At 45.2% G+C, this 25981-nt stretch overlaps 1 protein-coding gene, 1 long non-coding RNA gene and 1 pseudogene across 2 annotated transcripts; all 3 read right to left on the reverse strand.

Moving 5' to 3' along the window:
* Positions 1-2016: 2016 nt before the first annotated feature.
* On the reverse strand, positions 2017-2647 carry LOC119307395. The gene is made up of 2 exons (XR_005149290.1): positions 2515-2647; positions 2017-2336 (listed from the first exon to the last, which is right to left on the reverse strand). It is a non-coding gene; the product is annotated as an uncharacterized LOC119307395 (long non-coding RNA).
* A 1822-nt stretch (positions 2648-4469) lies between these two features.
* On the reverse strand, positions 4470-9278 carry LOC119309087 (annotated as a pseudogene).
* Positions 9279-22477: 13199 nt separating this feature from the next.
* LOC119307394 lies at positions 22478-25320 on the reverse strand. Its single transcript, XM_037583469.1, has one exon. The coding sequence runs from the start codon at positions 25281-25283 to the stop codon at positions 22689-22691; it is 2595 nt and encodes an 864-aa protein (XP_037439366.1). The 5' UTR covers positions 25284-25320; the 3' UTR covers positions 22478-22688.
* Positions 25321-25981: the final 661 nt, after the last annotated feature.

Raw genomic sequence — 25981 nt, forward strand, 5'->3', positions numbered from 1 at the left:
GCCACCGAATTGCCGCCGTGCCGCCACATGATTTAAGCTCTCCCCTCTGGCGCCGGATTTGAGCAGCACACCTACTGCCATGCCGCTGCCGCTTTTCCGCCGCCAGTCTCGGCCTTCTCGCGCCGCACAGGCGCCACCCTGCGACGACCAATCCGCTACTCGATTCACAACCGCGCCGCTGGCCATTCGAGATGCCGCCGCTGGACCTCCGAGTTCTTGTCGCTCGACCACCGGCTCACGTGCTGCCATCGCTCGGTCCGCGGACACTCCTCCCGGCTCTCGGCACTCGACCGCCGGCGCTACTCCCGACTCTTTTTACATCTTCATTTACATCATCTATTGGAGTTGGACTTTTACATCATCAATATACATCATTTGTTGGAGTTGGCACTTTTTTGGAGATGCAAAAAAGCACTTTTTGGAGATGTAAATTTTTACATATCCAAATTTGCATCATCTATTGGAGATGCTCTAACTACAGGAATACAGTTCGTGAACTCAGTAAAGACTTCCTGGCAAAGCTTGGCACCCTTCCAGCATCGACGCGGAGCTTGGGAGGTAGTCCAGGAGTGGATGCAGATTGTGATCTGCATTGATGACATCTGGAAGATGGAATGTGTGCCGGGTTCGTGGTTCGTGGATGGCAGGTATAGTTTTGTCCTTCGGTGTCTTAGTCGTGATGGGGTACCATATCTGGAGTTCGATGAAGTGTCCGGGGTGTTGCCCTGGTCTGATTCGTTTAACGGCAAGGGCTTCACTTTTGGTCAGCCACCATGGAGGTACGCAAAGCTACATATCAGCAATGGAGCCGCGTCGATCTCGGGCGAGGAGGTGATCCGTCATTCTTTCAGTTGGTGGCTGATGTGGTGGCGTCGGAGGCAGGCGACGGAGGTTGGTGTCAAGCTCGGAGAGGTTATATTATCTTTTTAGTTTTGTCATGTGGATCCTTACGTGACTTGTACTTTAATCTTTATGATACGAATACAATACATATTACCACGAAAAAAAGCTTGACACCCTGCAAAAATAAAATAAAAAATACCATTTAAGAAAAACCATGAGAGTAAAGGAAAACGATTCGTGCCGGCTGGGCGTGCAGATGTCACACGAGCAGCTCTTTTTTCGTTCACCTGATTTGTTTTTAATTTTGTATAAGGGTGATGTGTTTCTTAATTGAGGCATTAATTTTCCAAATTATTTCTTTCCTAATTAAGGCAAAATTTATAATTGATTTTTTATTTCTAATAATGATGTTTCCAAATTGTGGCGTTCAATTCCTAATTTATTTGTTTCTTAATTTAGGCATTCAATTCCTAATGGAATTATTAAATTCCTAACAATGGTGTTTTGATGTGATACATCATTCGGTGGATCTGGTGCTCCGTTGTTTATTTGTGAGTAGAGAGGATTTGTAGGATTCACACAACTTGCGCTTTATAAGTAATAAGCAATAGAGATATTTGTTTCCGAATTAAGGCATTCAATTCCTAATGAAACTATTTAATTTCTAACAATGGTGTTTTGATGTGATACAATGTGACTGGGAAGAATTTGTAGGATTCACAAAACTCGCGCTTCTATAAGTAGTAGAAATAGAGAAAAGAGATAAAGATAGACATAGACATGTTGTTTAGCAAATACTCCCTCTGTTCCTTGATATAAGGTGTATTAGTTTTCCGTGCGTACCCTTCCACCATCCATTACCTGCCTTAGATAAAAAAAAATCTCTCTCCCTAATTGTATGCACTTACATTTCGCCCTCTCTCCTATCCCACCGATTGATTTTATTCTGGTGTAGCGAGATTTAGTCGCCTTTTATTAGGTCGTTTGTTATTTAGTTGCCGCTAATTAAGCTGCAAACTACATAATTGTTTAGGATATTTTCGTCCAAAATGCTCCTCAATTATGTTTCTTGGTTACCGCGTCCAAAAAATACATCTTATATTAAGGAATGGAGCGAGTATATTTTTTGTTACATGTATCACACACGGCTCAGGATCGTGTACCATATGCAAATGGGGCCAACAAAAACAAAGTTTATTAAATGGGGAATATATACAAGTTCATTCGATCCAACCGAGGAACACACGATACTATCAAATTCAATACAAGTTCAACAAGACCTAGCACATTTATTCGACATGGTTCTGGTGATCCATGACACTATGTTTGTATCATTTCAGTAACCTCCTGAGGCCTCATGGATCCATCTTGGCGTACTGGTTCACAGCAACAGTAAGACTCGGGACCGTCTGATGAGCAAGCGCCGGGCTTACCGCATGCTTTTTCACATAGCTCGGGACATTTTTCCCCGGGAAATGGACCGATGTCGCATCCTGAGAATCAGATGCATTAGCGTAGTTTAATTGCAAAAATTGCATCAAGTACTTGATAGATCTAGAAATAGTGGATGCGGTGATACTAATATCCATGTGTCTCATGACCGCAGAATGTACACTATGTAAAAGTGGATTTTCAGATTAGAAATAATATCATTGGTGAAGAAAAACGAACCATGGTAGAAGGCACGTGAGGAGAGAACGGTGGCCATGAGCACTAGGGCTATGAGGCACACAACACTAGTACTCTTGCCGAGGATTGCCATGAGGAGATGCTGGAGCTTCTTTCTAATCTGGATCTAGGTGGTGTTGTTGCAATGTTTACTCCTGAGCCTTGGTGGTATGGGTTTATATAGAGGATCCGGGTTTTAATGCATTAAATGCTTTCTTCAGATAGGTTTGAATGCGTTAAATGTTTTCTCCGATTTTGCTAGTACGTATTAACTTTTGTAAATAAATACCATCTATGTGGATAACTCTTGCTGACCAAGCTTTGGCCTGAGACATGAATTACTTTCCATAATATCATGCGTGAAGGTGGGAACCTTGTATTGAACGCTGGTTTTCCATGAACTTCACGCCAAAGTTGCACGCAACATTTTCTATGAACTTCGAGCCAAAGTTTTTGGCCCGGTGGAATGTATATATGGTTCTGGAGATAGAATTTTACTCTCTCGAGGCGGGAGGTACAGTATCTGGGTGGAAGCAAGGTAAGGCTATGGCGGTTGTCCACCGGAACGGTCATGCACCACACTGATGGACTTTTTGTGCAAAAACTCACTACACTCATAGATAAGCACACGTTCTTCATAATCTACGAGCACCAAGCTAAAACACCATCTATGACATGCACCCGTGTTCAAATGGTTTCTTAATTTTGCTTCCTTTGTAACTTTGCTATTCCACACATAAGTTGGAGTACAAACATACATACCATGCATAAATAACTTAAATTATTTAAATTCATTCAAGTCCGTGCTCGGTACAAATAACAAAGCACACAAGATATTCGCAAAGGGAAACGGTGCATGTCTGCCGGTGGTTATAAGAGGCAATGCATATTTAAAAAGAAAAATGCTCATAACTGATCCGTTGCATATACACATGCAAATCTATGAGTTGTAAGTAATATTCTTCACGCTGCAAAATGTGGTGGAACTGCAATCAAGCCCAACCTTCCACTTGACTTTCTGCAAATCTGAGCATTGCCAGCGACAAATGCGACATCAACGTATATACAAAAATGCCACATCACAAATCATAACAGAGATGCTCATCAAGCATCGACAGTTTTCGCGTCTAGCTTCTTTTCAGCTTCACCGATGACCTCCAGTTGCTCCAACAAGGCAGACAGTTTTCCTCATCTCCTCCTCTTGGACGCCCTGAGGAGTCTTCTCTCTGTAGCCCGAAGCATCCATCTTCTGTGACAGGGCATGCCGTAGCCTGCACACATCCACAGCAAACCATGCTACGTACTGATACAATCAAGTACAAAAAAGAAACCTAGGCATATATCTTCACTGTTCAAACCAGCTGGAAGAGACAATGTAGACTTACTTCTGAATTTCGTCTCTCTTTTTCTTTAGCTTTTCACGCTCAGCTTCCGCATTTAGAGCTCCTTAAAGCTGGAGGTACACGCTCAGATGTTTGTTCGCGACAGCAGTTGCGCAATCAGGTGGAGTTTGATCACTCTCTGCCAGGAGCTGCAGAATTTTCAATATCACATCAGTGGTTAAAGTCCACTACAGGATTTTTGGAAATGGAGGCATACCCCGGCCTCTGCATCATGATGATGCATGCGGCTCTCTTATTAAAAATCCAGAAAGTATCGTCATGATTGTCTTACAGCTCGCAAACGGAGCAAAACAAAAAACAAAAACTGGAAAAATACAAGCTGGCAAAGACAACCGATACGGTAAAAATAAGGATAAGCTCTCTAGACTCCTATCCTATTATGCGAACGCCATCCGAACCGGTTGAATATACCCCGAGCCACCATCTCCCATTGGTTGCACCCAGTAACCAAAGGCTCCCTGGAGTCCATAGGAGTGAGTAAGGACCATGTACGGATCCAAGTTGTAGCTCTGAAGATAACCTGCAAAACAGTTAAGTTGTGTTGTCTGTTAAAAATCATATCATTTCTGCAGTTCCATATGGCCCATAATAGCGCGCATATTCCAATCCGAATACGAGCTGCCATGATCTGTTCAATCCCAGCCAACCACGTCCCAAACATAGACGCAATATCTACTGGAGCATTGATATTAAAGGCTATATGAATCGTTCTCCAAAGTAACTTGGCAAGTGGGCATTCAATAAATAAATGTTGTATTGTCTCATCCTGAGCACAAAAACAACACCGCGAGTTTCCTACCCATCGCCTCTTAAGTAGGTTGTCCTTTGTGAGAATAACTTGCTTGTGAACAAACCACATAAAAATTTTAATCCGCAAAGGAACTTTAACCTTCCATATATGCAATGACCTTGCAAGTCCACTACAGGATAGCTCGACTTATGGTTTCAGCATAAATTACAAAGAACAAAGTACAAACTAATTTCAGATGGCATGGCAGAAAAAACAGGCACTTCCCTAATATAAAAAGAATAATCACATGAAAGTGTAACGTGAAAACCTTAAGGGACGAGATAGAAGAAAGAGTGACGGCTAAATATTGATAGCATTGAACAATGGCAGCAATCTCTTGGCTTCGACAAAGTGCAAAAGTAGGTCGCCTGTACATGAAAGAAGAGGCAATAGGATATTATGTTTCGGCAAGCCAGATGTACTGAACAAGAGGCAATCAAGAAGTTAGCCTGCATAATACAGAAACAGGGAAGTCCAGAAAGTTGATCAACCTTTCATTTGTATTCGTTGGTGGCCTCCGGGATCTTAGTTTGTTCACAGTGTCCAGGACCATATCGATTCCATTTTCAAGATTATCATATGCCCATTCTTGTGATAAAGAATAGTGTCTTCCCACTGGTAAATATAGGTATCTAAAGGTGAAGTTCTCTGGATCTACTTACAATCATCTTGAGTGTTTACCTTAACAACAGATGGGTATTCTGATAACATGATGGAACCTTTCCTGCAAGAATATTTAGGCTGAGGAAGCCACTGCCATAACTCTTCTCTTACATAGGGCATGAATGGGTGAAGCAGGCGCAAGCCGGTGTCCTGGCAAATCCATAATGCATCTCTACAGGCAGCTCTGGCTGATTCGAACTCTTGAGAGTCATTGAAAAGGTACGGTTTTATGGCCTCTATGAATACATCACATAGTTGGTACTGCCACCATGAGTATATAGCAGATGTTGCATCTGTGAATTTATATGCTTCTAATGAGCTGACAGTCTTCCCAATAGCCTTGTTAAGTACTGAGAGTATCCATTTATAAATTGGTGGCATCTGAGACACAACAACAGTTGCCGGCGGAGTGTACTGTCCACCAAGCTTGACCATTGCAAAACGAATGGCATTCCACAATTTATTGCACCATTGTCTGTACCCCACCACTCTCTTGATATCCAGATTTATCTTATCAGACTGTAAAACAAAACAAAAATTATGTTAAAAGATGTGAACTGGAAGCACAATATAACATAAAATCAAATGGGTGTGACTACAACCTGAGAAGTGTAAGAAATCAGTGCAAAGCGGAGGGCATTAGTGCCACATTCAGGAATTCCATCAGGAAAATCTTTCTTCTTCCCTTCTCTTGCAATTTCCAGTTCATTTGGATCCAGATTTCCTTCTTCCAAACGTTTGAGGAGTTCTTCAAGTGTTATACCATTTATCACGTCAAGGGGATCAATGACATTCCCAAGCGATTTGGAGATTTTCCGACCATGTGCATCACGGATCATAGGATGCAAATAAACGTGCAAAAGAAGGCGTGGTCATTACTCAATATACAATTGAAGCATACATTCAACTAGATTGCCTCACTTGACTCGTATAGTTCAAATAGGCTGTAGATCAATATGGTTGGCTCGATAAGTAATTTTCAAATGCAGACCGAAAAATATCTTGCAGCCAGAAATGAAAGGTAAGTCTGCAAGTTTATGCATTTAGTATTACATTACAGGATCAACTCAGTAGAGCAACAGAGTTCATTCGGGACGAAATTAGAGCGGCTTGTAGAGACAAATGGCGGGGCAGAGAATATCTCAAAATGATCAAGTTCGTCAATTCATCAACAAATATCTGGGGAACTAACAGTGTGTTATTTTGAGAAGAAATTACACATACAAAGTAGCCCCATGTGGAGATTCTAGTTTGTAGAAATATATCTACACATACTGCCAAGATTAAAGGTAGAATGACAGTTTTGGACTCTTAGTTATAGTTTTACCTAAGCACAGTTTCACCGTGTCAAGGGGGAGTGCAGAGACTTATGTATTACTGTTATGGGCAGGGTGTGCCCATTTGTGCCATTACCTTTTCAAACGGCACATCGCCACCTAGTTGCATTCCCATCATAACCATACGGGCTACCCAGAAAAAGAGAATATCAAGTCCAGTTTCGAGTACTGAGCCAGGGTAGAAAGCCCTAAGATCAGCGGTATCATCTGGCCAACCAAGTACTGTTAATGGGAATAGACCAGATGAAAACCACGTATCCAACACATCAGGATCTTGATTTAACTGGAATTTCTTCCCCGGATACTTTTGCTTTGCCTCAAGGTTCGCATCACTTTCATTTCTTGCAACTATCCAACGTTCATTGTTGGAACCCAGATCGGTCACTTGATCATCTTCAAGTGTCACATACCTCGCAGGTACACGATGGCCCCACCAGAGTTGCCTTGAGACACACCAATCACGTATATTTTCAAGCCATCTGCAAGGACAACGATAATAGATTGATCATATTACTTCCACTTTTGTTGTTTTGGCATGGCATCTTCGAGAGGTGGCATGTTTCTCATCTAGGCAAAAAGGATAGACATATACCTGTACCAGTCTTGTTCATATTGCTGCGGAATAATCTCGATTTTTTTGGATCTTACAGCATCAACACCTGCCTTTGCCATGGTATTGCAATTAACAAACCATTGAGGTTTCATCGTGGGTTTCACTACATCATTACTTCTTGAACAAATGCCCAAACTCATTTCGTTCTTTTTCGTGTCCTTGTACAAGCTATTGTCAAGCAGAATAAAACATTGTTATTCCTGAATTACTTAGCAAAATCCGAATGAAAACAAACTGTAAATGATAACAAAGAAACTAAATTGAAAAACGACCAAGTAAAGTTAATATATTTATCCCTGGATTCCACATCCATACAAGATATTTCCAAGAAATGACATGACTAACTATGGATACCCAACCACAAAAGCATGACCTTGGACAGGCTTGAGGTTCAAGAAAATCAGCTAGGTAGACAGAAACCAAGACCACTCAAAGTTTTAAAGGACAGCCAAGCCAAAGTAGAAGTGCACATTTCATTTATAACGTAATTTATGAATTCTTATGGATAACACTAGTACTCACCCGCAAAAAAAAAAACTAGTACTATGAGTACTCTTTCTATTAAATGCAAGAAAAAAAATATTAGTACAAAGTTAAAGTTATTTCACTTTGTCCCCTCTTATACTTATGAAAACTAGATGGTAATCTGCGCGTTGCCGCTGTGACACTTTTGAAAATAGCTAGACTGATGACATGATAACGGTGAGGATTAATTATAATGTGATGGTAGTCTGATGCTGTGGTAAACATGCATTATTTGTTGAAGCGGAAGGAACGCATGCATAAGACAAGTAGGTAGTGAGCTCGTAGGTTGATGACTGGCATACATGCATTGTTGTTGATGTGGAAGGGTTGCATGTGTAGTGAAATTAGGTAGTGGGTTACAACTATTTAAGAATAGAGGATTTGTAGACATGCGACAAATTTCTATTAAACAACTGCAGTACCCCCAACAACCCTTTCTTTGAAAACTAGATCACCTATATTTTGATGTGAATGATATGAGTCCAGTACTACCTTTGCCTTCAATGCTTCTATGACAGCAACCCGAGCAGTAAATCTTGGCATTCCTTCAAATTGTGTGCCTCCATTGCTGTTTATTTTCCCATCGTCTGTGAAGATATTGATGAACTCTAGGTTATGTCGCTTTCCAACCTCAAAGTCATTTGGGTCATGGGCTGGTGTAATCTGCATAAAAAGCAAACAACAACACAGGTTAAGAGGGGTCAGTGCATGCACAAGTTTCAACTAGGTAAAATGAGATAAAAATATAAGTCAGTCGGCATTATTTCACACCTTGAGACACTCGGCAGCCCAGGTCTTGGACGACGCTGCAGGTACCTCTCATTTTAAAAGGGACTCCTGCTCTCGCGACCTCCTCTGGTGCTCCCACGGGCGGCAGGGGAGGAAACCCTAGCCGCCGCCGAACCGCGACCTTCTCCCCATCCCTCCCCTCGCCGCCGCCAGGGCGTGCCGGCGGGCGAAGCCGGCCTTGCCTGGGCGGCGGCGGGGCGCTTTCTCCTTCCCGCAAGGCGGGATCGCCGTGGGGCGATCTACCCTGGCCGGAACGCGACGTTGTGCGGGGCGCGGCGACGCTGGGCTGCCACGGTGGCGGGCGTGGAGGGCTGCACGAGGCGGGCTGCGTGCTGGTAATGGTTACGGCGGCCGGTGGTCGATCTGCCGGATCTGGATGACGCGGGGGCGATGGCACCTGTGCTAGGCAGAGTCGGGCGAGATCCCCTTCGGGCTGGCATCCGTGGTGCATGCGGTTTTGCTAGTTGCTCGCCGGATTCGTCTTGTTGCTTGCGCTCGGCCTTGGATCGGCGTCGAGGCAGGTCGGGGAGGCATCCCCGGGGTGCTCGAGATGTGCTATTGGTGGTTGTGCTACATGTGCAGCTACTGACGGTGGTGGAGTCCGACGGCCCTTCTCCATGGAGGCGGGACATGGCGGTGGTGGTCATCTCCTCCGTCGGAGGTGGTCGGCCTGAGGCTGGGTGGTCGGATCTCCAGATCCGTCATCTAGTCCTGGCTACGAGTCGGGGAAACATGGTTGCCGGTGAAAACCGAGCCGAAGGCAAGCAATGGCGGTGTCCTCGACGTTACCTTGATGGAGGCATCGTCGTGTAACTACTGTCGACCCACTCGTGTTGCTCCGGGGGAAACCCTAGGATCTGGTGTTCCAGATCGGACGATGGCGACACTGCGGTGTCGTTTCTCTCTTGGGAGCATCGTTTGTGGAGCAGCGCTGGAAGTCAGAGGCAGGAGGTGGAGCGGCTTCGTCTTGCACGGAGCTTCGGTGGAGATGTCAAGTCATGCCTGACCGACAGGTGCTACGCTTTGTCATGCCTGACCGACAGGTGCTACACTTTGTCATGCCTGGTCGGCAGGTGCTACGCACGACAGATCTTCCAAGGACTTCAAGCTGTGTCGGCTGCTGATACTTGGCAGCATGGCGCTGAGGTGTATCAGTGGCGACCGCGACGTGCTCAGCTATTTGCGCGCAGGGAGGAGGTGCCGTTGGGCGCCGTGGTGGCGTCGATGATAGCTTGACCGAGCAAGGTTGATGCATCAGTACAGTTCTGAAGATGGAGCGGTGGCAGTTGGCGGCGGCGGCCTCTGAGAGCATGCCGAACCAGTGTGTGCCCCAGACCCGACAAGTGGCTAGGTTGGGGTCTCAGGTCTTAGATGTTAGGCTTGGCTGCGATGTCTGTTTGGTATTAGGCCCAGGCTATCTGCGCCCCTTCATCAACTGGATAGGTGTAGCGACAGTTTGTTGCTTAGACGGCGGCTTTAGTCTTACTGTTGTATGACTTTGTAAGGTCTTGTGAGAATAATTAATAAAGTGGCAGTATGCATCGCCCAGATGCAGAGGCCGGGGGTCATCCTCCTTTTCTAAAAAAAATTTATTTCACACCTTGACAGCCCCGGTGCCAAAAGTGGGATCTACCAACACAGCATCGCAGATTATTTTTAGTTTTCTGCCATTGAAGGGGTGAATTGCATATCTTCCATGCAGATGCTTATATCTTTTATCCTCTGGATGAACAGCTATTGTTGTATCACCCAGCATAGTTTCAATTCTTGTTGTTGCAACAATAATCTCACCCAATCCTCCTTCATCAAGAGGATACGCAAAGGAAATCAAGACACCAAAATGTACCGGTGTGCTGTAACCAGGGACCTTTAGTGATGCGGAGCATCCTACGATCATACCCATGTCCACTTCGACCACTCCCCATGACCCAAGGGTACATAAGATGAGACCTCGACTATACGCCATTGGACACAAGGTGAACTCGCTCCTCTCCGAACCTTCACTTTCTACATGTGAGACATGGCTACTACGTCAAACGTGTGTGCTATGCATGATTAGGAACCAAGAGGAAGACCACGGAACGGCTAGGAGCATTGGACAAGACGGCGAGGACACCAAGCGCGAGTAACAAGAAGAGGAACTACCGAAGAAGCTCCAGCGAGCGGACGTCCGGACGGCACCGAACGACCGGCCTCTCACAGCGAGTGGACGTCCGGCCCTCGGCGGACGACCAACGCCTGAAGACCAGCCTACGCCAGCTACAGACCTCCCAGCGAGCGGACTTCCGACCCGCACCGGACGTCCGGCAATATTAACGGAGGTTCGAGACTTCCGAACGTCCGGTGTCCCGACCACAGAACACTTTCAGCGGACGTCCGACGCTAGCGGACGACCGGTCCCCCTGGAACCACCGGACGTCCGGTGCCCAGCGGACGCCCGGTCGCTGGTTGTGTCCAGTTGCGGGCTGAGGCCCATGTATCCCCCACTTACCCCTTCGTGGTCCTAGACTATACATACTCCTCTCCTCCTAGTTAGGGTTAGCATTGTGATAGCTCATACTTTGAGACAGAGCCTTGCTCATCCATCTGGATCTACTCCACCGCGAGGGACCGACACCTCTTCGGAGAAGATCCTCATTGGATTCAAGACCTCCTCTCGGAGAAGACCCTCTTCAAGACCTCCTCATAGAGAAGAACCGGTTACCCTATGTATCGTCCTTTGTTGTATTCAGATCTTGTATCACTTTGTGTCTCGAAGATCTAGCATATGTGTGACCTTATTCTCATTGGTTGAGTGTTTTCTCGTGTGTTTCCCTCGTTTCCCCTCTCGTGTTCTTCGTGTTCTTGGTAGGATTCCCTCCAAACGTGAAAGATCGGGCGTCTAGGGTTCTATCCTACATCATCTTGGATCAGAGCAAGGTTGATCACGAATTTGGAGCCCCTACCCCTCTTTTTCTAGTCTTCTTTTGCTTGATTTCGTCCTAAATATCTAAAATCCCCACCAAAAATAGCCCCAAATTTTTTTGTGATTTGTTGGTTTGATGATGTTTTGTTGATTCTGGTCCATGGATTTGCTTGGTTTCGAGTGGATCTAGCATTTCCCAAAGTTTCCCCGTCTTTCATCCACGAAATCTCATCAATTTCTACCCCGAAATCCACTTATTCCGCCCAAAATCGCGTCCCGGAGCTCAAATCCCGCGTTGACCCCGACCCACCGGACGACCGCCACTTTACTGGACGTCCGGAGCCCCAGGAACCACCGGACATCCGCTACCTAGCGGGCGTCCGGCATCCGATTACAGAACAGATTTTACGGATTTCCTAGCTCATCGGACGTCCGGCCACCGGACATCCGTCCATTTCCGGACGTCCGCAACCTGTAGATATTTTTTTTTTGAATTGTCACCGGGGGGAGAAGAAATCCTCCCCACCTGAATTGTATTCATTTGTTGCCTATAGGCTTTACAGCCTAATACAAGATAGGGTTCAAGTGAACCAGAAGTACAGAGGGCACGGGAAGAAGAAATAATGAAAAACAACACAGATAACACATGGCGAGGGGGTGGACACAACACAACAAGGGGCACCACGGACGCTCGAACTGCAGCGGCGAGCCGAGACTAAACCATGACACTGCACCATCGACGCAATCAGAAAACACCGGGCAACCAAGACTGCACAACGCTGCGACACCACCTGTGTCATGGGGTACATTCGAACGGTCACGCCGGGCCGAGACGACGCCACGGCACCTATGTGCCACAGGTGTAGTCGGAGGGCATCACCTGGCATAGAACTCCACAAAGCACACCCAAAACATCACAACAAGGGGCACCACGGGCGCTCGAACTGCAGCGGCGAGCCGAGACTAAACCACGACACCGTGCCGTCGACGCAATCGAAAGGCACCGGGCAACCAAGACTGCACAACGCCGCGACACCACCTGTGTCATGGGGTACATTCGAACGGTCACGCCGGGCCGAGACTGCGCCACGGCACCTGTGTGCCACCGGTGTAGTCGAAGGGCATCACCAAGCATAGAACTCCACAAAGCACACCCAAAACATCACAAGACCGGGGATGAAGACAACGCCATCAAGATGGAAAACGACGGGACGCGTCGCCGCTGTCTCGGCCAGCAGGAGGCCGACCAAGGATTTCTCCCCATCCACGGTCACATCCGCCACGCGACAAGTCACAGAGCAGCCGCCAGTAGCACCGGGTAGCGCTGGCATGGACGGCCCCAGATCCAGGTGAATCCAACCGGCGGAGCCACGCCGCCAAGCACCCTTGACGCCGAGGGCACCAGCGAGGAACCGGTGTGGCGCCCCCAGCGGGAAAAGCCACGAACAGCGGCAGCCCACTGGGGGAACTGGGAGGTGGAGGGCTCCAAAGTCGCAGGAGCCACGACGCCACCTTCGTTGGTGAGCACGCCTAGAAGCACGACGACGATGGGGGTGGTGGAGGCGGGAAGACGTGGCGGCAGAACAGTAGTTGGCGACGGCGAGCGATTGAGGGCGGGAGGCGGCGGAGCTCGATGCAAGGACGCGGTGCAGGGGCGGGGTGCAGCAGGGCACGGCGGATGGGACTCCGCCAAGGCAGCCACGAGGACGGGCTGTGGCGGCGGCGAGCGGTTGAGGGCGGGAGGCCGCGGAGGCCGGCACAAGGACGCGAAGCAGGGAGGTGGGGCGCAACAGGGAACGGCGGGTGGAGCATCCGCCGAGGCAACCACCAGAGCCGGCCAAGGGCGCTGGAAGCACGCAGGCAGCGGCGCACCGGCCGGATCTGAGGGGAGGGGCGACGACCGGCAGCGGGGCGGCGACCAGAGGTTAGACCGAGCCCAGATCTGACGGAGCCCAGCGCGGAAGAGGGCGAGGCAGCCGGACTCGTACGCGCGCGTGGGATGGATCCCGCCGCCGCTGGCCGTCGCCGGGCTTTGCCTGACGTCGTTTTGCCGGCAGCGGCAGGGGGATGGTGGCCGGTGGGGAGGCTGTGGCGGCGGCCGATGGGGTGCCCGCCTGAGTCGCCTGGGAGAGACGACGCGGGGGGTTGGGGGGGAGGGCTCGCAACCTGTAGATATCAACTTCGGCCAACTTCGGCTGATTTTGTTTCGGCCATAACTAATTCATCCGAACTCCGATTTTGACGTTGTTTAGCTCGTTTTGAAGCTATTACATCCCCCATCCCACAAAAATACCACCAACATCATTTGACTCCATCAAATTTTGTGAATTTTGACATCTTTGCCTAGGGCTTCCACCACATCATCCACTACACCACCACCGACTTCCGCAACCTAACCCATTTTGATCCATACAGCATTAGTGGTTGCTTGAGTAATGATTCAAGTCTCCTAAGGTATTTCGGCTACTTAGGGACGGTTGCTTCTTCATCAACCACCACCTCCACTTCCACATAGGCTTGCCCACCATACACTTCCGCCACCCCAACTTAACCCAATTTTGTTTGAGCTTGTTTGAGTTGTGGCTTGTGTCTCCTAAGGTGTTTCGGCTACTTAGGGACGGCAACTTCAACTCCGACACGTGTATAGCCCATCATTCCATTTCCGCATTGCCAAGTGCAAAACCACCACCGCTTTCCGCTACCACCATTTGACATTTGCCTTTGGAGATTTTGAGTTTGCGGTTTTTCAATTTCCTAGGGTGTTTCGGCTAACTAGGAACGGGTCGACATCGGCAACACCACCTCTCATCATCACCAAGGACGGTAACCTTGACGACATCATTGTATATTCCCCTTGCAAATTGCATTGATAACCCCTAGCCCATTTTGTGTTACTTGCCTATCGAGACTAGCCATTTGAGTATTACCGGCAACGTGACTTGTGCACATTAGTGATCATAATTCCCATAGCATACATACCATATCATCGTGGTGCACATCGCCCAATCCTCACGAATGTGAGTCACTTACTATGACAAAGGGTGGTTTTGTGCTAGCAGGATCTGCCCCAAAATATCCCGAAGACTCCCACCAGGCATACCACCTACGTTGCGAAAAATCAAGGCATGCAATTCAGCAAGGCGTAACTGATGGAACGAATTCTAAGTTTGAAAATGTATATGCAGTGCTACAAAAATTGTGTGAATTTATATTCAAAATGATTTATGCAGTGTTTAAAGAATGTTTATGCAGTTTAGAAAAATCTTGCAAAATTTTCAAAAATATTAATGCCCTTCAAAAAAATATAGCTAAGAAAATTTCATGCATTTCAAAACAATATTCATGGCATTCTTAAAAATGTTTATGCAGTGCTAAAGAAATGTTATCACAACTTTGAGTTTTTCAACGTGATTTAAGAAATTTACACAAAAAATATTCACATCTTTCTAAAAAAATGTGAAAACAATATTTGCATAATTTAAGAAAATGTTTCGTACCATTCAAAGAAATGTATGTGATATTTTAAATAAGGATTCGTGTGTTTCAAAAAAATATTTATGATATTTCAAAAAATGTTTATACAATGCAAAAAAAATGTCCAACTACTTTTAGAAAATTGTTTTGTAACAGACAATGTACCAGCGGGCATTACTACAAGCGCACGTCACATGTTTTGTTTCCTGGTATAACACGCTATAGGTTGTTGTTCTTAGATCCTCAAAAAAAATGTTGTTGTTCTTAGAAAAAGCACACCACATGTACATGTGCACATGAGTAAAAGAAAAAAAGCCTGCATGAAAAAGAAACATTTTCTATATTATATATTCAAAATGATTATGCAGTGCTTATAAAATGTGTATGCAAATCTCAAAACAAATATGTCTATGCAGTGTTACAAAATGTCCGTGCAACTTTAAAAAATATTAACGGATACAAAATGTTCACGTGTTTCAAAACAATACTCGTAACATTTTAAGAAAATTTATATGCAGTGCTAAAAAATCGTGCAAATTCATATTCAAAATGATTATGCAGTGTTTAAAGAATGTTTATGCAGTGTTAAAAAAATTCTTGCAAACTTCAAAAACAAATCTAATGGCATTCAAAAAACTGTAACTAAAAAAATCATGCGTTTAAAAACAATATTTGTGACATTTTTAAAAAATGTTGATGCAGTGCTAAAGAAATGTTCCCACAACTTTGAATTTTTTAACATGATTTAAGAAATGTACACAAAAAATATTCACATATATCTAAAAATGTAAAAGGAATGTTTGCATAACTCAAGAAAATGTTTCGTACCATTAAAAAATGTATGTGTATTTAACTAAAGCTTGTGAAACAATTGCCCATAGAAATAATCACTTTGGATTGGTAGTGTCAAAAGGATGCAAAACATTTGTAACATTTCTTCCCATACTCATGAGACTTTCACTCTGTTGTTGCATTAGTCAAGTTTAATTTCATTACATATGTGTGCATGTATCAGTTTTCATATTTAAAGTGATATATTTACAAATTATTAATTTTTTGCCAAATTTGTTGGACACAAACATCACTGATATTTTGTTGGTCATCTTTGGCGTCGCATCTCAAATGGAATGGCACTCATGGAGGCAATTGAACCAAGCTACCTATTGTATGCCTAACTATGGCATCATACTTTTATTGCCTCCATTGCCACTGTTGACTTTTGCTCTCCTATGTTCCTGCTCATGTTACTGGCTTAATGTTAGCTAATTAGCTTTTGTAGTTATATGCCTGTGATGAATTGGATGCTGCCTTGCTTCCGGTACGGGTTAGCTTTTATAATCTCATGACCGTGTTGAACTCGATGATGTTACTCTTCTGGTACAAATTGAATGTTTCTTATTACCCATGAACCTGATAATCGGTTGTCATGTTACATGTGCTAAACTTGCCTTCATACTAATGCATCATGCCATTTGATCTTCCACGGCTTGACCATGTACCGTAATATTTATTCAATGTAAAATTCAGATTTTTAGAAATATCAAAGATTGTGAGAAGCATATTCAGGCCTGAAACTTTTATCTTGACAAAACTTCTGTGCATATAGCGACTTCTTTTAATTTTTCTGCTTCTAGGAGATGATGCTTGTTCTGAACTTGACACATTTATGAAGTTATATTCTGCTTTAGCTCATTTTTTTATCCTAATTGAATTAACTGGTTCTTTTATTTTGTTGATAAAGAACATCATGGCAGATCTGTGGACGGCGTCACCACAACCATATCTATTGTCTAATCTCGAGGTGAAAATACTTCTTTGTCTCTCATTTATGTTAATTGAATATAGTCACTTGATTTGATGTTGGTTAGGATTTGTGTGGAGCGAGCAGCTATTCTGTTTGACCATCACTCATGTATATGTACTGCCAGCTATTTCTAAATAAGAACAATCTGATAATGTTGCATGGTATGTCATTGATTGGCCAACTCATATCTTGTTCATGATATTGTAGTGCTCTTTAGTCTAATAAATTATGTATTGTGGTGCCCCACCTCGTTTTCTCTTCTTGCCAGGACATATACTCTTCATGGGAAGTTGTGTGCTTGCTACGAGCTTCAGACACGTCGGCAGCCGCTACACCTTTCAATGTAGTACTTTTATTATTATGATGTATCTCTTGCTTTTGGTATATTGTAGCGAACTTATTGTCCTGGGCAACCACTGTATGGTATGAATTGGGTCCTTATGCCATTGTGATCAAATATAACCTATCAAAGGGCGGCTACTGTGCTCTTTGTTATGTTGGAATCTGACTTGCTTCTGGTATTTTAAGCATCTATCCTATGTAATTAATGTATAGTTGTGAACCTATTGACATGGGCGATTACTATTCCTTGCTTGTGTCTTTATGCTTTCCGATCAAATAACAACCTATCATAGGCAGCTACTTTGCTCATTTTATTTTGGATTTGTCATTATTTAGGATTAGGCTTGCTGCACCTATGGGATGGACCAGATAATGCGCCAAGATGTGTTGGCAACAGTTATGCGATCTATAAAGACAATCTTATGTTTGATTACTCTTGCAAAAATTTGTACTTTGTTTGCACATCCAGGTAATGTGTTGAGCCAGGCACCACCTGCCAGCAACAAATAAGTAGATGGCGCCAAAACCTGGATTACTATTGACTTAGCTTACCTGTTTGATCAAAACATTGGCTTAATTAGCTTACCTGTTTGATCAAAACATTGGGACCGGCACCCTCGTGCCAAGGCGCGATCCCGATCTAGTGAATTTCTGATAGCTGAGGCCCATTGAATGTATGATGAAACCCAACACAGCATACTCGCTTTGTGTTGTTGGTGCAAGAGAACCAAGACTAGTTAGATACCAGGTGCTTTGCGGTTGGAGTTTCCCCACGACATCAGTCTCGCCGCTGCAAATACGATGCAAAAAAGAATAATAAGACGACTGAAAGTACAGGATTCAGTTAACAAATGTATAAAACAATAGATAATTGGTCAAGTATAGTTTTCCTAAAATCAAGCAAAGTTTGCATAGAATATGAGTTGAACCTATCAACCTAACAGCTACTCCCTCTGTCCCAAAATATAAGAACGTTTTTCATACTAGTGCAGTATGAAAAACGTTCTTATATTTTGGGACGGAGGGAGTAGTTAGGATGAATCCAGATACCCGTGAACTTTACAATAAAGCCTGTTAGGATGAGAGATATTTACTTCGGGTGTAGCTTAAATTCATCGGATAGGGAAATAGGCTGCTATAGTTGTCACTTTGACAGCATCAAGTACGAATTAGGAAGCTACAATGAGTTGCAGAGCAAACATTCATTTCCAACTGTTCAATTTAACTGTGATTGGAAAAAACTGTGTTGTTTTCAACAAGTAACCGTTGATACGAAGAATACAGAAAATCTCATTTATTGTTAACACTATATGCAAGCATGGTAGCAGCAGAGTGAAGTCTTAATGAGCAAACATCAGTGACAGTATTAACTTTCAGAGTGACATAATCTTATAGAATGAGAATACACAATAATAAATCCATTTGCAAATAAGTAGCAGCAAGGTTCCAATAAAACCAAGTTCAAAAACACTAGTTCAAATACATCCAATACGTGGTTATATCAGTGCAAGCCAGCAAACAATCAAATAGCAATGATATCGCGAACATCAGATTACCAGCTAGAATACTACGCAAAAAAAAAAAGATTACCAGCTAGAATCGGATGAATTCCCAACATAAAACGGATAATTGCTCCAATGGGATCACGTGTAGCATTAGGCATATTGCGACGGACTCTACCAACAAGCCATCCACACTCTGACTTGGCATCTTCATTTGAACTAACAGCCTTCCTATTAGTATTACTTGAGTGTGCAGCTAAAAAGCAAAGAAATGGGTACATAAGTGCAGCTCTCAGAATACTCTAGGCGGCAGCTCGGTGCACGTGGCTCCCGCTTGTGCAGGGTCCGGGAAAGGGTCCGACCACTTTGGTCTCAGAATACTTTCCTGAGAGTAAAAAAATCTGCACACTTAATACACAACTAAAAGAGGAATACAGTAGAGCTACCTGAACCAGGCCGAGGGAATGACAAAATTGCGACCTATCCTTTAAAAATCTAGTTATATCCATGTGCTGGTAGAACAACATCATACCAATATCATCCTGAACACATCAACCATAATTTGGTCAGGCAATTGCATCAGGGAACAAGAGCGTGTCATTTTTATTATGGTTACTACAGAGCATGCCATCCATAAAAAAGTGTACGTCTTTCATGCCTATCAACGGTTCTAACACACACCATTACATGTGCATCCCTTGATACAGCCTCAAGAGACTCCTCATAGGAACTGTATAGCTGAGCTCTGCATTCCTCAAAAAGCAAAAGCTCAAAAACTCTAATGTACTCACGGATTCAAAGCTTCCAGGAACAGACTGAAGTTCAGACTCCTCTGCTTAGATGAGAAACATAAAATGCGCTTTGCCAAATTAAGGGCACACGTGCAAACAGTGGTCTTTCCATCAATGATGAAATAGTGAAGACACAATCATCAGGTACAAGACATGCATTAACCAAATAAGGAAGTGCCAGAGTATCAAGACCAAACAGATTAAACTCTACTGTGAGCAAACTATAACAACTTTGAATACAGAACACAAAGCAGCGAGCTGTATAATTTTTCAGATTAAGCAAGCACATCAAACACAATTCGTTTTCTCATCATACATTATATAATTTTCCAGATTAAGCAATTGTGTCACTGCTATGGGGTTACTTAAACTGAAGAGATCCAAAAGAAACATGGATAATGTATGAGAATTAACCTGGATTGTGCCAGAACTTATCACTTGTCACTTCCTGTAGAAGTAGTTCAATAGATGTGACATGATACTGTGCATTAGTTACTGAAGCTTGTTTCTTGGAAACAAAGAGACCTCCTATTGGCTCGTTTCTGATCTGCAGTGTTCTGTCCTGTTATATCTGCTCTCCGACAAGAGACTGGTTGCCTCTTGATCTGCTTGGAATCCATGGTATGCCTCAAAGAGGCTTGCTTGGTAGAGATTGTTGGTCCTTCAGCAATCATTTTCTTTTACCAGGCCTGAGATACTTAACTCGACAACCCCATTGGATTCAGCATTTCGGTCACTTGGGCTGGCAGAATTACTTCATTCTTTTTTCGTAAAGGCTAGAATTACTTCATTCTGAACCCATCATTTCAAATTGCCCGATGACCAGCTGGTTTTGTGTTTCTGCAGCTCCTTCACCAGCACCACGAGACTCTCCTGGGGTGTTGATGTAGTCATTATGCCAGCTTGCTTTGCGTCCTCATCATTAATTACCACAGTTGGCTGGCTCGCTTTTACCCAGCATTGCTACTTCGTATTCATCCAACTTTAATCTCTTTGGAGGGTTGTCCGCAAGCTTCAAAGCATAATTGGCTTCTACTCCTCTATCCTTCGGTCGAAAGTGTCCCCTGGTTGATTTACTTCGCATTCCAAAGTTTTCATGGTTTGTAGTTCTGCCGGACATGTTTTGATTGCAGCCAGCATATTCTTCAGTAAGATGCAAACATCTGAAAATCTTACACTTCAGTCATATCATTACCTCACAATAATATGTTGATACTCCTTGCGTAAGAGATACATAAAGTAATCAAAGACAGAGCATACTAAACTGATAAGGAGCCAAAATGTTTGATTGCTGACACTATATTCTCCAGTAATCTCTCCTTACACAGAAATTCGTATATAAGCATGATCAGGGTTCATAACATATTGCTGTCATTAAAAAGAAGGGTGGATTGCTCATAATTTGGGCACTGTTCCTCACCCTCACCTTCAGTCTGAAATTAAGCTAGAGAATTATAAACTATGTATTGGTCTGAGAGGTATGTGACAGATATTTTGGTCAAATCTTGATCATGGCCACAACAATCTGACATTATGCAGAACGGAAAGCGAGCAATCTGAAAACAGTTCAGGCCACCACTTGACCGTGGTGAAATCCAGCTCAGTCAGAATTATAGTTTGCGTGCCAAAGTTAGATCAACCGTTACAACTAATGTTGCTAGAACTGTGAGGCCAACCCAAATAGGTCCTCCTGACAGGAGACTGCATCAAAATTAGCTAGCAAAAACACAAAAAACTTCCGGGTTCTCCTGGACCAATATATCAACACAAAAAGTTGCAAGTTAGGGCTGCCGGGCAGAGTCCTGCTCAGCTTGACCTTGGCTGAATTATAATATAGTCAGGAGCTTACAGACTGTTTTAGAATACAACAGTTCCAATAAACTGTTTTCCAGACAACAGTAGCAGTACACTATTTTTTTCCATCCTGTAGCAAAGTTCGTCATTGCGCTTCCCTGAGATCGGTACCAGATATCACCTTAGTCACAAGGGTGGCCTCCAGTTTCTTGTTTGCCTATGGCAGCAAAACATGGTCGCAGAGGGAAGTGTCTACCCGTCAGTACAGGAGAAACAGAGGACAAATCATTATATAATTCTTTCTTGCCCTTAATTTGATGATTCAGTCACCCTGCATGAAGGGGTTACAGCTAAACATATAGCCCAACTGATTTAGTCTCGTAGCAGTGAAAATGTGATTAATTCAATCTACTCTCCAGAGTTGTGTTTAACTTGAAGTCCTAAAACTCGGGACTCCTCTCTCCAAGACATTTTTCTTTCAAAATTCTTTTGGAGCACCCAAGCAAAGCAACACTATACAATGCCAACATTTTTTGCTGGGATTCAACTGGACATGACACTCAATTTCTGTATTTTCTTGATATTTATTCAAACTTAATCTCCTTTTTGCGAAAGATGCCCCAAATCGGCAACGGAAATTAATCCCAGCCTTACCAACAGCCGCCATCCATTACTGCCTCATTGGGGCGGCCAGCCTGGGTCTCTTGCAGTATAGTTATAGCCCCACACTGGGATACCTGGGTTGATGTATTTATAACTAGTCATAAATAGCTAGACTTATACGTATGTGTTTTTGACTTGTTTACTCATTCCTCTTGAAGAGACTTTTGCAGCAAAGAAACTGGAAATATTTTCGTATAAGTAACACACTTGCCTTTGCATCCTTGAAGTAGGGCATGAAGCTTTATATCTTCAGTTCGATGAATCCACTGCAAAATGGAAGAGCATTCACTGTAATGTTATGCTCACCTAACATAAAGAATGTGATTTTCTATTCTCTACCAATTTTTCCTTAATCTGTAAATCTTATTAGCAATTACCTGCTGGCAATCTGATAATTACGTGTTAAACCACTGTCCTTACTTACATGACACAAGCTCAGGTGGGGTCTGAACGATTAAGCATTTGACACATGATTAGAAACTTATGAAAGAGTGTTCTATAAAAGTAACATGTATATATTCCATGGATAAGCCCACTTGATCCATGCAGAACAAAGGCTCCACATCAGGAATAAAGTTCAAGGTCCACTAACACAATGCTTGGAGCACAAAACAAGAAACATGCTTCAGCCAAGTCATGTTACAGGGTTTGTGCTTGCAATGCACTATCTTTCAAAGTTCAACTGGAACCTGAACCCTGCAACCTGAAATCTGCTCAAGTTCCGCATGCCTACTACCAGGCACGCATAGTGAATCTATTGACTATGATTTACAGGCCAAATGTTAAATATCTGTGTATCTCAGTCTCATTGCAGCCACTTCATCCTTCATTGCCTGACAGTACTTTTCTGCAGCTTCTACTTCCTTCTCCAAGCTGACTAGATTGATTCCTTCACCCAATTCATTGTGCACAGATGCACTACGAGCTTGCTTATTTCCATCCAAATGCCTCTCCATTGTTAGTATATTGTGTTTCAGCTTACTTAAATGGTTTGAAAGTGACTTAACACCTTCCGATTCTTGTGCTTTAGTCCGGGCATACTCAAGCCTTGCCCTGGAATCCTGAAGCCTTCTAAGTCGGGTCTGTGGCTCCTTCAGACGGGCAATCAAGTGCTTCACATTGAACCCGTTTTGTTCCAATTCCCGAGCTTTTTTCATCAAATATGCAACTTCCAGAGCCTCAGTGTCACATGATGTCTTGAGCACCTCCCTTGCCAAGCCAACCAATAATAACCACATTCCACTGCAGGCCAGATCTCGTAGAGCATCATCGTTGTTCACCAACTCTCTGTAATGTGGTCTCTGGGGAATGAGCTCAAAGAACACAGGGTACTCTCTCATGGCTGCTTCAGCATAAGGGTCATTGTTGCTATTCTTCAGTGATTCTTGCTTTCTTCCACCTTCTTCATCTTCATCAGAGCTTTCCTCCCATTGTGAGAAAAGCCCAGAGCGCACAAACTCTTCTAGCTCCAGGACAAGTTGCCTATCATGATCTTCAGGATCAAGGATACTCTCTTCCTGATCATCATCGAGGTTTATTACTTCACATTTCTCACCATGCGATTCAAGAACAACACATTCATCATCACTCTCAAGCTGTGCATCACGTTTACTAATGTCAGAATTTGGATCTTTTTGGAGACCACAGTACTTCCGGCCTTCAAACCCGTCATCACATGCCTGGAGACCTTCATGGCCACCAAACACCTTGTTTCTCTTATTCCTATCACCATTTCCAGAGAGTTTATCTAGCCTTTTCTTCTTCTCAATCTTTCCTTTCACCGCAGTTGCACTGCAGTCTGTATCACTTGAACTAAGGTCTAGGACAACCACCTCCGTTTCGTTCTCCTGAGCTAGCAGATCTTCTATGGTGCATTTTCTGCTATCTGGCATGGTACTTTCTCTACATTTATCACCTGCCGTATCTACAACATTTCTGTTAGGCTCATTCGGTGGAGATGAGTTATCACTGTTTTCCTGGTATGCTATTTCCGACCTACCATATTGGTCAGCATCCTGGTGCCCCACAAAGTGCCCATTCAACCATGCAACATATTCCTTGCTGGCCTTCCCGCGTCTACAGATACCAGGTATCCACACCTCGATTCCCTTGGAGTCGAACCCATGGACAATAGGAAAAGGAACATCCTGATCATAACCGAGCTGCCTTGCAACAATGTGGGGATTGTACATTGCCGAGTTATACATGCCATCACCGCACAATCCAGTCAACGCCGCTTGCCTTATAATTGCAAGGTAATCCTCCAACCACTCGGGCTTATCCTTACCTCTAGAGCTCACCAAGACGGTTTCCTTGCTGAACCACTGGGGTTCAGTCCAGTTGAGAGAGTTGTGCAGGTAAGGCCTCCACTCGAAGCAATCCTCTTCCTGCAAAACCCGTAAAGACTCCTCATCTGTGGTCTTCCTCCTCCTCCGAGCACAAAAGAGTACGCGGACATTCGAGACAGGGAACTCTGGTGCTCTCAGCTCCGGCGGCCGCAGGCGGTCGTAGCGCTCCCATATCCACGCCTGCAGCAGCCAGAGCGGCGCCCAAACGTCGACACGGCCACTCGCCACGGCCGCCACCCCGGAAGTAACAATCCTGTCCATCTCAGCATAGAGATTAGCCACCACGGCCGGCCCCAGGGCAATGCGCTCGCCAAGATAAAGCCGGGCGGCGAGTGCAAAGAGACACTCTGGTAGCTCCCAGCCCTTGCGCCGTAGGCGTGGGGTAACAAAGAAGGCGAGCCAGTAGGCGAGGAACCCGAGGTGGCGCAGCTCGTCGTCCTCGCCGGGCCGGATTCTGCTGTCGAACCACTCGAGCCACAGCTCCGCTGACACCCGCCGGGCTTTGCGGGCGCACGGGTGGAGCTCCCTGATCTTCTCCTTCTCCACCACCAGGCGGATGCGGAGGTCCTCCTCGGTCGGAGTGAGGGGCCGGTCCAAGGGAGCGCCGGAGGGGGGCAGGCCGGCGAGGAGGAGCGCGTCCTCGAGCGAGAAGGTGGCGGGCCCGGCGGGGAGGCGGAAGGTGTGGGAGTCCGGATGCCAGAAGGAGAGGAGCGCGGACAGGGCGTGGCGGTCGGGGATGACGGCGGCCGTGGAGGCGGCGACGGCGGCCGTGGAGGCGGCGACGGCGTCGGAGATGGCGGTGGAGCGGAGGACGGGAGCGAACCCGGGGTCGGAGAGGGCCGCGATGACCCAGGCGGACCAGCGCGCGCAGGGTGAGAGGTGGCGGAAGGAGAGCGGCGGGATGGGTCGGGGCGGGGAGGAGGGGCTGCCGGGCTCCGGGGTTGGGGCGTGTGGGGGAAGGTGGATGGGGAGGAAGGAGCGGCCTTGGACGCCGCCGTGGCGGCGGTCGCAACCATCGGGTGCGGGCATCCTGTGGCAGCCGCCGGCGCCCGGCGGCGGAGGCGTGAGGGGGGCGGGGAAATCTGGAGGTTCGTTCGGGGGTTTCGGCCCAACAAAACAACTCATGCATATCAAAACTTAATCCAAATTAGTCTACAAATAATTTTGCAGGAGAGACTTCCTATATACTGCATTCATCAGACATCACACGTAACGACAACTATAAGCACTAGAGCGAATCGAAGGCGCGTCGCGCCCCTCCGTCACCGCAGCCGAGGCAAACCTTGCTGTAGTAAACCGTCGAAAAATCATTGTGCTAAGCCCCAAAGGACCAACGCTCTAGAACTTGCAAACGCCCCTAATGAAGAGAAGCGTAAATCAAAAGGATCCAATCTGAAGACACAAAGAAACGGACGAATGAAGGCCGGATCCACACAAATCTATCGAAGATAAACATCGACTGAATCTCGTGAGATCTGTCGTAAACACACCCCACACGCCATCCGACAACGCGAGACGCGCCATCAAGAAGAGGGCTAGGCGAGGAGAACCTTGTTCCATCTTTAGAGAGCCGTCACCGCCTCGCCTTTCTAGACAGAACACAAACCCTAAAGAAACTATAAAAGAAAATCTAAAAATAAAGCAAAAGCCCTCCACCGGTAAGGATCGGGATCCACTGCGCCTCATAACTCTAAGACCATAGGAGACGAGACAAAATCGGCGACGAC

Source organism: Triticum dicoccoides, chromosome 5B (assembly GCF_002162155.2).
Source record: "Triticum dicoccoides isolate Atlit2015 ecotype Zavitan chromosome 5B, WEW_v2.0, whole genome shotgun sequence".
NCBI lineage: Eukaryota > Viridiplantae > Streptophyta > Magnoliopsida > Poales > Poaceae > Triticum > Triticum dicoccoides.

Excerpts from the sequence above, each read along its gene's own strand:
- LOC119307394 (XM_037583469.1), bottom strand. The coding sequence starts at position 25,283 with ATGCCCGCACCCGATGGTTGCGACCGCCGCCACGGCGGCGTCCAAGGC.